The sequence below is a fragment of the Cydia pomonella genome, chromosome 28 (genome assembly GCF_033807575.1).
Source record: "Cydia pomonella isolate Wapato2018A chromosome 28, ilCydPomo1, whole genome shotgun sequence".
NCBI classification, from domain to species: domain Eukaryota; kingdom Metazoa; phylum Arthropoda; class Insecta; order Lepidoptera; family Tortricidae; genus Cydia; species Cydia pomonella.
In genome coordinates, this window is record NC_084730.1 from 9,313,780 (window position 1) to 9,331,518 (window position 17,739).

General features: G+C 36.7%; 2 protein-coding genes across 5 annotated transcripts in view; both read left to right on the forward strand.

Annotated features, from left to right (window-relative positions):
- The first annotated feature begins 263 nt into the window (after positions 1-263).
- LOC133532947 (E3 ubiquitin-protein transferase MAEA-like) lies at positions 264-2,590 on the forward strand. Of its 2 annotated transcripts, none has more exons than XM_061871826.1 (2): positions 264-445; positions 523-2,590. In XM_061871826.1, the coding sequence occupies exon 2, from the start codon at positions 598-600 to the stop codon at positions 1,780-1,782; it is 1,185 nt and encodes a 394-aa protein (XP_061727810.1). In that variant the 5' UTR covers positions 264-445; positions 523-597; the 3' UTR covers positions 1,783-2,590. The 2 variants fall into 2 exon arrangements, with proteins under 2 accessions (XP_061727810.1, XP_061727809.1); XM_061871825.1 differs by having other exon boundaries at positions 265-445; positions 520-2,590.
- Positions 2,591-7,223: 4,633 nt separating this feature from the next.
- LOC133532974 (putative fatty acyl-CoA reductase CG5065) overlaps positions 7,224-17,739 on the forward strand; it is a 33,945-nt gene continuing 23,429 nt past the window's right edge. For 2 of the 3 annotated variants that reach the window (XM_061871873.1, XM_061871875.1), the window contains exon 1: positions 7,224-7,366. The gene's annotated coding sequence lies outside the window, so the exon portion shown is untranslated. Of the gene's footprint in view, positions 7,367-15,695; positions 15,767-17,739 lie in introns of all 3 variants that reach the window. The other variant, XM_061871874.1, reaches the window with a different exon arrangement.

Genomic DNA, 17,739 nt, shown 5'->3' on the forward strand with positions numbered 1-17,739 from the left:
CCGTATGACCCAATAAACGTATTATTTCGACACAGTTGCGAACTCGACTGGCAAACACTGCTAAATCCTTACCTTCAGCGCTCACGCGCGGCAATGCGCGCACCGCAGCTACTTCGTGCGCCACCACGATCTCGGGGCGACCAAAGCGCGCGTCAAGCGCACGCAGCACGACGCCGGGGTCGCGCGCAGACACCAGCAGCGCGGCGACTGCCTCGCGCGCCGCACCCGTCAGCGCCGTATTTAATCTTGATAGATTTAATCTACAGCTTGTAGGTCAATCAAATTAAAAAAAAGAAACCCATAGAATAAAGCTTTTCATTTGCATAAAATTCACTTTTTGCCCTAATTACGGCGCAGATTCGAAGAATATAATAATTTTGCGTATTAACATTAACATTATACTATTTTCCGTAGCTTATATATCTACCAAGCTTTTCCGTAAGCTGTAAGTGAGTTGCCATATTTACTGGGCTGGTAATAAGCATCTTCCAATCAGCTGAGTTTTGTTTTCCTCTACAGCAGTTTCGAAAAGGAAGCCCTGAAAAGCCTCAGCAGACGCCTTTTTTATTGACAGAGTTTTAAAACTAAAGTTACAACATGATGAACGAATTAAGATCTTTGGAGCATGCTACGTTAAAGGTGCCATATGAAGTGTTCAACAAACGCTACCGCAATGCCCAGCGGGTGCTGGATGTTGAAGCGAGACAGGTTGGTGCTGCTGCTGGGGAGTTGGAGACTGCCGCCAAAGCTCCGAGCACCGCTGGAGAGATCGATGTGCTTCTAGGAGGCATGGTGGAGAAACTCACAGCAATGAAGCGTAAGGCATCTGAAGCCATCAGCGAGGAGTTGCAGGTGGCACTAGTGTGCAAGAAGAGGCTGGAGCATATCAAGGAGCAGGCTGTCTCGCTCAACGAGCCGAGCACGCCGCAAGTGCGAACGACAGTGAACCAATGGCGCCGCACCCGCTTGGAGCGCATGCTGGTGGACTACTGCCTCCGCAGCGGCTACTACGACGCCGCGGCCAAGCTGGCCGACGCGCGCGACCTGCGCGACCTTACCAACGTCGATATCTACTGCGCCGCGGCTGAAGTGGAGGCCGAGCTAAGGAATCGTCGTACCGCACGAGTTCTGCAATGGTGCGCCGACAATAAGTCTAAACTGCGTAAACTCGGCTCCACCATCGAGTTCAAGATACGGCTGCAGGAGTTCATAGAGCTCGTACGCGCCGACCGGCGCTTGGAAGCCGTGAAATACGCTAAGAAGCACCTCTCCCAGTACGAAGAAGAGCAACTCCAGGACATACAACATTGTATGGGCATGCTGGCGTTCCCCAAGGATACAGAGGTGGAGCCGTACCGCTCGCTGCTGTGCCCCGGGCGCTGGGCGGCGCTGGAGCGGCAGTTCCGCGGCGAGCACGCGCGCCTGCTGCACCCCGCGCGCCTGCCCGCGCTGCCCGTGGCGCTGCAGCTCGGCCTGCACGCGCTCAACACGCCTCAGTGCTACAACGAGGCCACGAAGGTGGCGGCGTGCCCCGCGTGCGCGCCGCCGCTGAACGCGCTGGCGCGGCAGCTGCCGCACGCGCACGTGTCGCACTCGCGCCTCGTGTGCCGCCTCAGCCGCCAGCCGCTCAACGAGCACAACCAGCCCATGGCGCTGCCCAACGGACAGGTCTACGGCGAGAGGGCTCTCCGCGAGATGATGGACGAGCACGGCACCATCGTGTGCCCGAAGACCAACGAGGTGTTCTGCATGAAGCGCGTCGAGAAAGTCTACGTCATGTGAATACTCCTTACTTACATAGCGCTAAGGCTACTTGAAGGTTGCGCTCGCAAGCCTATTGAAAATAACAGCAAAATGTATTTTTAATATTCACTTACATGATCAGTTTAAATCTGAGAGTAGATAAAATAAAACGATTAAAGTCACAAATAGAGCGACCCGTTTAAAAAAACAAAAGTTTTTCAATACAGTTGAGTTGAATCCTACTTTTGAGTTAATAACTTGTATTAGGAGGAATTCGCTCTTTTATAGGTTCCGGATTCCGTTTGAGTTGACCGAAGTTAGTGTGTGATACCTAAAATTATTATGTAATTTCCTTCTATTTATGATTGAACTAATTTTAAATAAGGGGTAAATTCAGTTCCTAATTGTATGTACGATCAGATTTGGACTGTCTGGAGTAGATTTTATAAGGGTGACCACACACACATTAAACAGTTTTTTATTTATTTAACGACTATCAATTAAAATAAATCTTTGCTGCTTGCGCAAAAAGTTCAATTTGATTTAGGAAACAGCTTGCGGGTGCCATATCTTATTGTATAAACTTTTATTTAAGACGTCAGTCCGAATCTCTTGGATTTGCCATAACGACGGACGTTTTTTTAAATATTTTATTACTTATATTATAATTGGGAAAGTTGTAAAAATAAGGAATCGAAAAGCAATATACAAATCGCGATCACAATATCTAAATATGATATTTTATTTACAACATGTTTCCAGCATACATTTATATGGCCGATTGTAAATGTGGAGTTTATTTACTGGTATTGTAGCCAAAATGTATATTTTTTTAAAGTTTAAGGTGTATAGTCAGTTTTGAGTTATGGTCTCATTGTATGAACTTGTCTTAAAAAAGAACATAAACTAACAATAAAACAATAGAATTCAAAAATATAAAAAAGTATAAAAAGTAAACATCTTCTAAAAAGGTGCGTCGCCCACACTAGTAGTAAAATGAGCAGTGATTCAGTGAATGACGGAATGTCAAATAAACTTGTCTATATGGAAGGTGGAGGTAAGGAACAGAATCTCCATAGGCAGAACTGTTGCAAAAGTGTCCAGCTGTCAGCTACCTATAAATAATAATTCCAAATCTCGCCAGAGTAGCGCTAGACTAGCTAAGAACCAAGGCGTTATTGACAGAGAGAAGTGCGCTGTCTATGATTCGATTTTTTTTAAATATTGTAGGTATTGTAGGGCCACCTATTTAAGGTTTTTTGACGGCCACTTTTTGGTACATGGAGATTATATATTCCTTACCTCTACCTTCTATACTTGTCTGGAAAAGAAACTTGTCAAATAAAGATCTTTCGAAATCCATTTTCCAACATTTCAAAGGTAGGTATTATTAGGTACAGCCAAGGTATTAAATGTTGACACGGACGAAGTGCCAAAAATATGTGCAAACTACCTTAATACCTAGGCAAGAAGGTCATGTATACATATTTTTTTCACTTTGTCTGTCTCGATATTTAATACCTTGACTTTACCTACTGTAACTTCGTTTTTTTAGGGTTCAGTAGTCAACTAGGAACCCTTATAGTTTCACCATGTCCGTCTGTCTGTCTGTCCGAGGCTTTGCTCCGTGGTCGTTAGTGCTAGAAAGCTGCAATTTGGCGTGGAGATATAAATCAATAATGCCGACAAAGTCGTACAATAAAATCTAATTTTTTTTTAGGATACCTCCCTCGACTACACGTTATGTGGGGTCGAAATGTTTTTTTTTGCTTCAACCCTACAGCGTGAGGTATGGTTGGAAAGGTCTTTCAAAACTAAAAGGGGTTTCAACAATTTTTTTTGATAAAGTGAAGATATTCGCTTCGAAAAAAAAAATTGTGTGTAATGCCGCTGACTATTGGCAGTTTCAGAACAAAAGACGAAAGAGTAAAAAATTAATAAAAAGTAAGAGGCAATTCCGCTAATTTTATATTCATATTCGTTTATTGCACTCATGTACTATTGCACTCCCAATTTGTGCCGCTGTGGCTTTAGCTGTTAAGGTGCAATTGTAAACTGATTAAATAAATAAACAAATAAACAAATGTACATTGCATTATGTCTAGCACTTATTGCTAAACTTTACTTTTTCATGCTTCAATGAAAAAAAAAAACATTACTACACACAAATTACTGCAGATTGCTAAAATATGTGTTTTTTCATCTATATAGCAATCTAAATGTTTTTCGCTATGGGATATTTATCTTTAAATGCATGCAAAGTCTCCGATATTATATTATTTTATGGTTTTTATGAAATTCTTGCATGTTAGTTTCTAGTTTTTGACGATCGTGATGTGAATTCTTATAATTTTGGCTTATGCAAATTTTTCATTACAAATATATCATAAAATAAATAATACTAATCTTATCTAATTATCACTTTTAAAATGTTCATCATATTTAGCATTATATTACCACTTCACTCACAGTCACGACGTGATCTGGGTTTTAGGGGAAGCTGTACGAGCCCAATTTCAAAGAAAAACCGCAAATCGGTGTACAGTTTAGCCATTTGGTACACGCATACTAGAGGTCAAAACTAAGTTTTTGACCCGCAATTCCTAATAAAAATTCCCTTAGGAGGGGAGTGCCGAGTCAATTATATTTTTGTATGAAAAAAACAATTTTTTTTAGAAACCTATCGTGTATGGTATCATATGAAAGGGCTTTCTGTGGAGATTCTATAAATATACTACATTATTACATTTCAGTATTTTTTTTAAATTAAAACAAAAATAATTTTCAAAACATACCGAGTTTTGGCTGATTGTTTTTTGTATAATATACCACAAACTATACGGCATATCCTCATATCTAACCCGAAGAAATCAATTTTGAATATAATAAGATCTAGTATTTATTTTTTTCATTTTTCATTATTACGAAGTGACACAGTTCTACTTACCTATATCCTATAGAGGTTAGGTTTGTTTTATGGCAATCCTGAAAAGTTACGCGTTTCTGAGTAAAACCAAATTATGACTAACGAAAATGCGAACAATCAATACATTATGACTTAAAACTTTATGGGAAACAATAGAGACCCATATTAACAGTCCAGACGCGGTTTATTTATTTAGTATAAATTTTATTTTGACACTTGGAGAGACTTTACACCTCCAAATTTTATTAGTATTAGTACTCTGACATTGGGGACCTTTTACATCTCCAGATTTAATGTGTTTTTAACCATAGAGACTATACATCTCTATTGTGTTGTATTAATTATTTATTTTAAGATTATTATAATGTAATGTTTACCCAGGTATTGGCTGTTGTATTTATAAATGTTGTTATGTATTTTTCATGTCACTATATGATGTTACTATAAATGTTGTATTGACTTGTAAAAAGCCCTTAAGGCCTACTTGCAGAATAAATTTTTGAATTTTGAATTTTGAATTAACCATAGCTATGCCCCTGCGTTTAACTTTTTAGATTTTTCGATTATCGTAGAACCGATAACATACAATTTTTTAAATGTTCCTAACCCTTATGATAATTGAAAAATCGAAAAAATCAAACGCTATGCTAAATAGCTCCCACCCTACCTCCTCCACCACCCTACCCTAGAACCTAAATGGTCACGCACTGTGCGGTTTAAGAGGAACTTCCTCCCGCGCACGCTCCGGTTGTGGAATGAGCTACCTGCCGAGGTTTTCCTGAGGGTCTACAGTATGAGGTTCTTCAATAAAGGAGTGTACAGATTTTTAAAGGGTCGGCAACGCGCATGTAACACCTCTGGAGTTGCAGGCGTCCATAGGCTACGGTGACTGCTTACCATCAGGCGGGCCGTATGCTTGCTTGCCACCGTCGTGGTATAAAAAAAAATAGTTATGGTTGATAAAAAAAAAACAACGGGTTGCACTCCGGGAGTGCCGGCAGAAGTGAAAACTATATACTAAAATACGGAATATTAACGTTGTGCATTTTTGATATTTTGGAAAAATTGAGTAGCAGTTTTATAAAAAAAGATAATTTTCTATTATACCTACGTAGATAAATTTGAGTGTGGAAGATATTTTGAAATGCGAATTTTATTGTTAATATACAACATATACAGAGTAATTCATGAGACGTGAGCAGGACTACAGCCTACACAATCAGTAAATGTTAATGAATCGTTCACCATCATATTAAGTAAAGCAATCACGCTTCTTTTCTGTTATTTACCTTTTTGGTAAGGAAAAATTTGAGTATCTACAATCATGGACACCCAACAACACAAAGATACAATACAACACAATTAACAAAGATTAAACCTCTTTAACCGTTATGACAGCACTTTGATTATGAAGAAAATCTGAAGGAAAGCTGGGCATCCTCAACAAGGTGAGGCAGTATTTTACACCTAGGCAACTGCTCGACCTTTACCTAGCACAAGTGCGATCGTGTGTGGAATACTGTTCGGATCTGTGGGATGGTTCAGCAAAATAACAGCTTGAGGCGCTCGAGTCAGTTGAGAGGAGAGCCAAGAGAATCATTAATGATGACGATCTGACGAATGCTCGACTCCAAAGTCTGGAGCATCGTCGCAAGGTTGCCAGCCTAACGATCTTTTACAGGATACATTTCGGAGAGTGTGCCGAGGAACTGCACAACCTTATTCCTCCGTCCCCATTTCACCATAGGACTACCAGACAATCGGCACTCCGGCATCGCTTCATGGTAGGTATTCCACAAATACGCACGAAGCGTTTTGCTTCAACATTTCTTGTGCGAACTGCCAAGGAGTGGAATGCCCTGCCCGAGTCTGTTTCCGCATGAGTACAATCTGGGTCTCTTCAAGGCTAGGGTAAATAGGTATCTCATAGGTAAGCGTGCTCCACCGTAGACCGCATCATCACTTACCATCAGGTGAGATCGTGGTCAAACGCTTGCTTAACGTTACTAAAAAAAAACACTTGAATGAGATACGATTTTTCAAAAGTACCCAGGTTCGATGACATTCAATTTGCACGTCACCATGATGTCACGTGTCCGTCTTACGAATTATCAGTCTGACGGTCACGTGACACAGGACGCGAGTTTAACAATTTTTCCCCATCACAAAAAGTGCACAGCGCCGCTAAAGAAGTTTTCACTTCAAAAACAAATTGTTTCGAAATATATTCAATAATATTAATATCCAGAGGAAAACGAGACGAGAATGTTTTGGATTACCGGGAAACCAGAAAAAATCCCAGTTATCGAAAAAGTTGGAGAACTCAAAAACTCTACCCATTACCATCCTGTACCTATTTAGAGCTAGTAAAATGAAACCCATAAGCCCATGACTAACACTCATTAGCTAAAGCACCATACTCACGGCATACGCAGTGTTATTATTATACAAACTTAACAATACTAACGGTGAAACAGCAAACTAGTCTTGTCCCTTACTAATTTTGCACATTTCTTAGACAGTAGCGCCACACTCGACAGCAAATGTAAGTTGGTTTAGCAATAGCGCTCATTGCATACAAGATACCTTATTTATATCGCTCGCTATGAGATTACCATCATTTTGATATAGGACCTCGTGCTGTTGTGACCTATTTTTTTTTATTGTGAGTGCGTTTCGTTCGTGTGTGACTGGCAGGTTAGTGTTTTGGATTATTTTCTTTTCTAAGTTGGCTATCGTGTGTTTTTGTTTTAATTTGTTTGTGGCTGGCAGGTTTGTTTTCAATTATTTCTTTTTAATTTACACAGTGAAAAAAGAGAAAACAACTATTCATTTTTAATTTAAGTGTCTGTGAAAAACAGGTTCGTTTTGATAATTAACTTTTAATATTCAAAAGATTTTTGAAGTTTATATTTTCGTTTACTTTTAAAAGTGTATTTATAGATTGTGTTGTGTTTCCCCGGTTTGCTGATTTTACGTGATTACAATCATTCACTTAATATACTAAATATGTTGTTTATTATGATGTTCGCGCTAGCAAACAAATTAGTTTAATAAATACAACTTGTATATGTTACCATTGAGGTGTAAAATAGCTTGCGATGTTTGACAATTAAATAGTTAGATGTGTTTATATATAACTATAATAATATAAAAAACGCAGCGGATTATTAAAGGTAATTAATATTCTAAGTGCTTTTAACTACCTACCCTCAAACACAGACTCTTTCATATTGTTTTATTTATTCATTTCTTATTTGAGTGAGTGAGTAAGCCATAGGAATCTTGAGGTAGGCTATAAAAAGTTAGTCCATATCTACCTTTTCTTTTTAATGTTACGTTTTCGATTTTTAGAATTGAATTGATTTTTTTTTAGTAATAAATGAATTTTAAATATAGGGACCTCTTTTGGGGGCTAAATAACAACATAAAATAAAGTTTTGCAAACTATACCTTAATGAAAGGGTTTTGAGAATTATTAGATAATTCATTTATAAGTTATTTTAATCAATAGGTAAAAAGTGAACATTATTCCTATTTCTCCGAAACTACCGGGCCTATAGGTAATTTTGAAAAAAAAAAACATAGTAAATAGTAATATTGTTAAAAAAGTGTGAAAAGTAACCCTTGGGGCGCAAGTCCAACTTGCACTCGTTTTATCAATTATACTCGTACTATATAAAACATCCGTAACTCAGAAACAAATATTTGCGATGAACATAAATAAATGCCCTTACCAGGACTTGAACCCGGGACGTGGGCTAACCGCGAAAATCGAATTTCGTCAATTGCGGGCATTTTTCTCTGTCACTCTAATTACGTCTTAGTGAGAGTAAAAGAGAAAGATCCCCACAATTTTCGAGTTTCGGTTTTACGGTAGGCCCCCAGTTTCGTAAGGACGGTCACTGCCGAGTACCAACTAGGCTAGGTCGTTATATGTGTGAATGACTTAAAATTTTGTGTTAATGTTTGCTATTTCTATACCTCTTCATACTATCAGAAACAAAATTTTTTTTTTTTTTTGCAAACAGTATTTTTTGGTACAAGCTTTTATCGCTGACTGTACGTTTCTTCCACAGGCAAGTAATACTCATCGAGACAATTCTAACAACAATACAATGCAAATTCATTGCTCACCAATATAAAAAAAAAAACATTTTTTTTTATTTGTGTCTGAGCTAGGGAGATCCATATAGTGTTAGTTAGTACAGTACAATGAAATCTTAAAATTAATTGGGGTTAGTGACATAGAATTTACAAATAACTTACACACACACACACACACACACACACACACACACACACACACACACACGCACACACACACATGACACATTAAGACAATACAAAAAGTAGTATAATAAATAATAAAATAAATAAATTCATAAATAATAAAATAAATAATGACCAGGGCCCGTACATTTCATGCCGGTGACGGAAAAATGACGTCACGGTACATAGACTATGATTCCAATTAGTCTTTTCGCAATAATAAATCATTTGTCAACCTCTTTAGTTAACTGATATAGATACATGACAATCAGTACGGAAACGTCTAAAGCCTGGCCAGTAATATATGATCACGCGCCATATTGCGGAATTTCATTGGAACTAAAAATTTCATACTAAGCTAAACTGTCACACTATGCATGAAAATAACAGCGCCCTCTTGACAATGATCATATATTTCTGGTCGGGCTTTAACTAACTTTCATCTTACTGTTAGACTGTCACGCAACAAAATAATAGATTGATAGTTTATTAAATTAAATATATTTTCGATTTCTACAGTGTAATTTATACGCGTAAATATGTTAGCTATCAAAATTTGTAGTGTTATAAAAAAACTGCCTGTTTTTTGTGAAAATTACGTCATTTTTACGCGGCGTGAAATGTACGGGCCCTGATAGTGACATACAAATTTGACATAAACATTGAAAGTAATGATTGTCAGATTATCATTTTGTCATAATTCTGAAACCGTTAACTATTCAGAATTTTCGTAAGGTTATCCTATAGATAGGTTAGGTTACGTTTGTTTTATGGCAATTCTGTACCCCTAGTGTAAATATTTTCGACAGCGAAACGTGACGTACGCGTTTGCGTTAAGTGTCATTTTGTATGAGATTTTTGACTTTCCAAAACGTCCCGCTTGGCGCGCTGTTCAAAAACTCATACAAAATGAGACTTAACGCAAACGCGTACGTCACGTTTCGCTATCGACTAAATTTACACTAGGGGTACTGAACTGTTACGCGTTTCTGAGAAAAACCAAATTATGACTAACGAAAATGAGGATAAATACATTATGACTTAAAACTTTATGGAAACAATAGGGACCCCATAAAATAGCACTTTTTTAATAACTATACAAGATACAAGCGTTACAGAGGGGTCAGAAACAAGACCACGAAAATAATTTTGACCCAGATATTTCACAAACATTTATATGTATGTATGTATTATGTATGTATGGTATGTTATTGTATATTTGGTTGTTGTTGTTAAAGTAGCACCGCCCACAATCTCTCTGCTTTACCTAAAGGTTGACTGGTAGAGATGAGGCATCATGGCATTAAGTCTGCCTTTTGTACTATAAGGTTTTCTTTTGTGCAATAAAGATTAAATAAATACATACATACATTTAGACTGATATAATCATAAGTGCTATAATGCCAAGGTCATTTCATAAGTACTTTTATATATCCGTTTAAATATTCCGTGAAGGAAAATTTCTTGAGTCATCCATCTCATTACGATATCGAAGGAATTCGAGAGAAACGATATCCAGTTAATAAATTTGTTGTAATGTACAATAAGTAATCGTACTTAACTGTCATTAATAAATTAGTTCATTACTTGACGATGGAATTAAGTTTTTAGTGAAATAGGTTAATTATGAAATTAATAAATATATTCGTTTTTTCTGTGTCGTGGGCTTGTATGCCGCTACTATCATACGTAAGTCAGGTCCCTACTGGAAACCAGCGCCACGCATTGCCGCGGGGATCTTATTTTAGCTTTTTTTTTATACTACGTCGGTGGGAAACAAGCATACGGCCTGCCTGATGGTAAGCAGTGACCGTAGCCTATGTACGCCTACAGCTCCAGAGGAGTTACATGCGCGTTGCCGACCCTAACCCCGCCCCCCTCGTTGAGCTCTGGCAACCTTACTCACCGGCAGGAACACAACACTATGAGTAGGGTCTAGCTAGTGTTATTTGGCTGCGGTTTTCTGTAAGGTGGAGGTACTTCCCCAGTTGGGCTCTGCTCTAGATTTGGAATGACTTCCGCTGTGCTGGGCTCCGAGATGACATTCACAATGCCCATACCTCTCTTTTGGACGTAGTTTAAGGACGTACCCGGGTCCGTAGCTTTCAACGTTTTTATCTCTTTATGTCTTCTTATCCCAAATGTAATGTGTTGTGGGTTGTGGCGTTAAATAAATGTATTATCTTTCTTTCTTCTTTCAAAATAAAAGCAAAGTATTATGAGTTAAATAGTATCAATATGTAGTAATTTTAAAATTTGTGATGCAGGAAAATAATACTATTCGGAGGGAAATATTGCCAACAATCAATGTTGTCGAGAATATTGCCAAAAATATCATATTAAAATTGTAAAATAAAGATATGGCCAATGGCCATGGCGTGGTTTTTTACTTTTTATCTCGATTATTCTAAAAATATAATTCTCTTTAAAAAAAACCCATTTTTTATATTAAAATTACACTGCTATGGTATACAGGGTAACGTTATACAATAGGAAATAAATGAAAAAATAGACAAGTTTTCGAGATTTTTCTTACTAAGCCAGCTTTAATATTTTAATATACTAGAATTTTTTTTTACTATTTGTATCATAAACACCATTTCTATTACTAACTTTCTAACAGTAAATTATTTGATTTGTAAGGTTTTTGTTACAGTCTGCCCTTGTAAATATATTCTAGTTTCCGTACGAATTTTTTCATTGTAATACATATTTGCTCTTGATTGAAATATGTAAAAATTCGTCAGCCGCCTCTTAAGTTTTTGACATTATAGGTGACAGGTGGTGTCATCTACTGGGCTTTAGCACGTGTGGCATTAGGATGTTTATTATCGATGTTAGTTTTAAGTATTTTTGTATTTGTTAAGTACTTTATTTCACGTTTACCTTATTAAGTCAATAATTAGCGATATCCATATAGCATGTGTATGTAGTATACCGTAGTGCAGACATGAGTTTCTAAATAAAAAAAATTTAGACGCCATTGTGTGGTTTATTCTCACAGTCTGTGGGAATTGTTTAGCATTCCTAAATAAGTAATCTAGTTAAGTATTAAACTTGGCTCTGTGATAGATGTGGGAGTTTTCAGTAAAATTTAAAAATGTGTAACTTTTCGTGTCGAGTTTTGAGATAAAAAAATCTTCCATTTAGAGATTTCTCCACACCTAGAAAAGCTAAAACGATGTATTTCGCTACTAAATCGAGAAGTAAATTATTTTGGACGTCGAATGTAAACTTGTTAGGTTTATTTATTTATTTAAACTTTATTGCACAAAAGAAAAATCTAACTCCTTATAGAGCACAATTAGATATTCATTTTTCTTATTTTGTTTTTTTTTTTTTCTAATACAGAATTTCTAGGACATTAAGGAGGTGAAGCTTAAATCGTGTCTAGGTTTTTTTTTAATATTGACCGGTTAATAATTAATGTACTAAAGGTGAAATTAATCCCAATAGGCATTCACTACCAATTAACCTTAGTGTAAAGATGAAAAGACAATAATAATACATATGACTGTTGCATAGGTTTATGAACACCCAAGCGAATGGCCTTGAAAAGGTCATTGCATCAACGAGCCAGCTTCACTAAAAATAGACCACGGATGCTTGTTCCGACCGCAACAAATAGAAAAGTTAGCTAAAGCCTTAGAGCGCTTTCACATTATCCCATCCGATATCGGATAGATAGAAGTAAAATGTATAACATATATATGTTTACTATAGCAAATAAAATGTTATCGCAAAAAAGCGGAGTTCCTGTTCCACGTTCCACGTTCGACGGGTTGCCTCCCTATCACACTTACGTACGAATTTACAAGTGCGACAGAGAGGCAACACGTTGAACTTGGTTCGCGGTAGGCCCTCAGGGCTATCATTAACAGTTATATATACTTTCTCATAGAGGCTACCCGACATCCGATATCGGATTTTCACTTCCAATAATTTCAGACATGTCGGACTTTTATTTGTTTTTGTGCATGGGCGCCGCCAGGATTACTTTCAGGGAGGTGCATAATAAATGTAATAGAGGAATCGATGCAGTCATTTTTTCTTGTGTTATATAGTCCCGAGTTATGCTATCTAAATCGTTGCAGACTTATATTGGTCCAACTCTAATGCTGGTGCAGACGTGTAAAAAACATGTAATTATTTTACTTATTTTCTTTCCTGCCAGGGAGGTGCAAGTGCACCCCCTTGCACCCTGCTGCCGGCGCACATATAGGCAATTGTTTACTGTAGCGTGAGTGACCGCTGCACGCTGCAGCAGGCCGCCGTTGCAAGTCCACCACACAGCCTGACATTGTGGATGTAGTGTTCTTCTCGTACATCCGATATCGGATATGATAATGTGAAAACGCTTTTAGAGGATTCATAGACTAAAACCGCCGTATGTTGCAGTGTAATTTGCCCCGTGTGTATATTATTAACAAACTGATATAGGCATCTTGTTCAAGTTATAACGACGCTTGCGACAGATTTCAATGTATAATTTGCCTTAGCGATTATTTTTCGTCTCACTAGCTTTTATTATCTTGTAATGTTTGCATGTATGTATGTCTGTTCGGGGTTGCGGTCAAAACTTGCAAGCTAATTCAAATCTAATTCCCATTATTCGAATGAGCTGAAACTGTAAGTTGGGTGACAATGCAATATTATAGTACCAACTAGCTGATCTGATGATGGAGGCAGGAGGTGGCCTTATGAATGTGTGTAAGTATACTAAGTACTTATGCATATAAAAAGTGTGGGTTGGTTTTTTGAAATAAATAAATAAATAATAATGGTGATACGTACTTGTCCTATTCCGCAGTCTACCATATTTATGGTGTTAATATTTAATACCATGCACAACATGCTATGGTTTTATTTACAATATTTACATATAACACAGTATTTTATATGATAAAGCCTGGGACCTTTTTGTGTCATTACCTACAGTGTCCTCCCCCTGGCCTAGGCCATTTGGACTCTATTATTTTTTATTTTGTTGCAATAAAGTTTAAATAAAATAAAATAAAAAAAATAAAAAATAAGTGTTCTAACTGGCCTTAATTTTTCGAGAGCAATAAATTTCATACGTTTAATGTGTTGTGTCACGATATAGTGTTTTGGTATGTCCTATGATTATCGCATATGTGCTGTGGTTTTAAAGCAAGCAATACAAATAAAATAAATGGCGGAGTAGGCCAAAGACACGTTTGCAAAATAAATAAAACAAAGATCAACTGGAATGTTCTGTCTTAACATTGTTTAATTATATATTTTAACTACGTTGGAATAAGGTCTTTATTACGAAGTAACTAAAAAAAGGTTGCTATTATTGATTTGAGCTGGTTTTCTAGCTGTTGCGGGATAAAACGGGTACATTTATAATTTCGATATTGAACCCATATGCTAGAATTAAGAGTGTAAATTGTTTACTCTGGTTTTGGTCAGTCAGACCGCAATGGGCTTGGTACCTGTCAAAGGTTTGCATAGATGGCTCTATTATAGCTTTCTCCTGTGGCTGGCATCCAGGCCTTAATTTAAATTAAATAAAAAAACAAGAATTTGACACAACTCTAGAGATTGACAGACCACCCATTACCACCCCATTAGTATAATATCCATTTATATGATAGTATATTTACGGCCTAACTTTTCGGTCACATCTGCAATCTAAATATTCCCAACCACCTGATACATTTAAGATTTGCACAACAATATTTGACATATATCTATACACAGGATGTTTATTTAGCCGTCCACAATAAATTACGGAGTAAATATATAGGTCATACTGAGCATCTTTTACTATGGAACCGAATCCGAATTTCGCGATTTCGTGGTTGGTCCCATAGTAAAATTTGCTCAGTATGACCAATATATTCACCCCGTAAATTATTACAGGTGACTAATTAAACACCATGCGATTGCACTAAATATATATTTCGGGTGCAATGGGTCTATCCTTGGATAACAATCTACTATCATCTGACTGCACTGTTTTCTGAGTCACAGAACAAAACGAGAAGTTTGTTGACCTACAAATACGTCAATGGAGACACAAGCCGTCCTCCGACTTCCTTACTATTATACTTATACATTTCACGTTTTGAAAGGTGAACAGTAAAATCGTCCACGATGTTAAAAATTATATAAATAAACACAAATGCGAGGAGGTGGGTGCAATGGAGGGAGATAAAAATTATCTAAATGTACCCGCATATATCCTTCAGACAATCTACGATCTTTTATATATATCCTTCAGACAATCTACGAATTTTTGCTATTTAAATAACATTTATATTGCCATGTTTTGTATATTTTAATTTTACTATTTAAATAATACATTATTGCCAAGTTTTGTAAATTTATTTATATTTATTATATCAGTGGTGGGCAAAGTTTTTTTATGGGGGCCCAGAAAGTTTAAGAAATTTAAGAGGAGGGCCAGAATTGCATCAAAACTGTATCTTGATTTGCGATTATCTTGGGCCAATGCCATCTACTAATATTTCATAGGACCGTCGGCGGGCCGGATAAAAGCCTTTCACGGGCCGGAGCTGGCCCGCGGGCCGTACTTTGCCCACCACTGTATTATATGATATTATTACACAAATTGACTAAAGCCCCACAGTAAGCTTAATAAGGCTTGTATTGTGCGTACTTAGACAACGATATTTATAATATATAAATACTTAAATACATAGAAAACACACATGACTCTGGAACCAATATCCGTGCTCATCACAGGATTAACTGCTCTTACCAGGATTTTAACCCGAGACCATCGGCTTCGTAGGCAGGGTCACTATCCACTAGGCCAGACCGGTCGTCAAATTAGTAAGTATATTTAAATGTTACTATTTAAATAAAACATATATTATTGCCAACTATGGTACATTTTAATTTTAATATTTAAATAATACATTATTGGCAACTTTTGTATATCTTTTCTCCTTTTATGTCTCGCTTTTAATATTTTATGCCTGTAAAAGAATTCGGGAATATTGCCGAATAATAATGCAAATTATAGGACCTTCTTACACAACTACTTAAGTCCCACCGTAAGCTCAAAAAGGCTTATGTTGCGGATGCATAACGATATATGTAATATACAAATACTTAAATATAAAAAATATAAGTGATCATCACACAAATACATGCCCTTACCTGGATTCGATCCCAAGAACATCGGCTTCATAGGCAGGGTCACACCCACTAAGCCAGACCGGTCGTCAAATAATATGAAAATTACCAGCTATTTTTCCCAGGTGATAGTAAGATCATTAAAAACATGCGACATGCAGATATATTAAGGGCAAATCTAGAAATTAATCGTAGATTGTTAAGGGATGAAAGGCACTCATTCCTGCCGAAGCAGTTTGGCGTCCGAATGTGGCGCTCAAATGATGCTTTTCACCTGAGTCAAACACTCTACTTTTCATTTCAAATCCGAGGAAAGTAAAAAGCATGTTGAGGTGTGTGTAGTAGTGTAAGATATAGATATACATAAGTTGACAATGTACGTTGAGTTAGTTACAATACAGACGCTCGCGAGTAAGCACTTGTGTTTGATTTCACCTCTCAGTCCCATACATGCCACATGGCACAACATGCATGTTGGCATGTTTTACAATTGATTATTTATTGATTTATTTTTGGAATGGGAGTTAGCTTCCAGAATGGAAATTGTACAACAAATTAATTTAGGAGCAAATCTTAATTGCTTATCATTATTTAAAAAAAAACGAACTTGCAATGGAGACTAAAATGCTCTAGACCAGAAACGTATAATTTTATGCACACTTCATAAAACAACAATGATCCGCTTTCATAGCACGAGAAATGAAAATTAAATTAAAAGTAAACACACTAAATGAATATGCCTAACTGATACCAAAGTTGCTATGAACTAATAAGTTTTTGTAAATGTAATTTTAATCTACTACCCATAATTAATCACTAATATTTCTCTAGTTAGGTAATGTATAATTATTTGCATGTATTCATTTATATTATAAAATACCATATCTCCGTTTTGCCATAGTGAATGTACTGTACTCAAGATCAAGACCAATCTTTGTTTGTTTTTTATAAAGCCTTTAACGGCCCGATTCTAACTTTACGACACGTCAATAGATCTAGATACGATATAGATCGAATGAAATGTCACTGACAAAAGTGACCTATTTGTTTGAAGAAAAGTCACTTTTTACACCTGTGTACACATCATGTCTGTAGACACATCCGATTCATATCGTGTCTAGACCTAATTTTTGACGTATCTTATAATTCGAATCGCACCGATAAAGAAGTTTGGAATAACTCCTGTATTACTAATAAAAATCCGAAAAGGAGCCGTCTCCTCCCACTTTTTCAAAAATGCATCTACGTAATTAGTTCGGAACGCACTCAAACATGGCTGTGTTAAAATAATTTACACACAGTAATAATTTGCAGATGCGATGCATGTGTAACTAATAACTATATATAGCACGCGGAAATAGCGTATTATTACCAAATTTAATTAAATATTTGCATTTTACTTTTACTCTGAATCATCCGACCTTGAACCAACAAACTTAAAAATGCAGTCGGTGAAATCACAAAACAATAAATGTTTGATGATATAAAAGCGTATTTTGAATGCAGCTCTGTTGGAAAACGGCAAAGTCAAATTTGTATTGAGATGTTTTAAAAAAATGCGTTTGATGTGTGAGGCAATTAGGAAGTAAAATACAAATACAGGATTTTTTTTGAAGTGATTGGAAGAAATTAAAATGAGAGCGTAATTTTTATTGCATGGCGGCGAA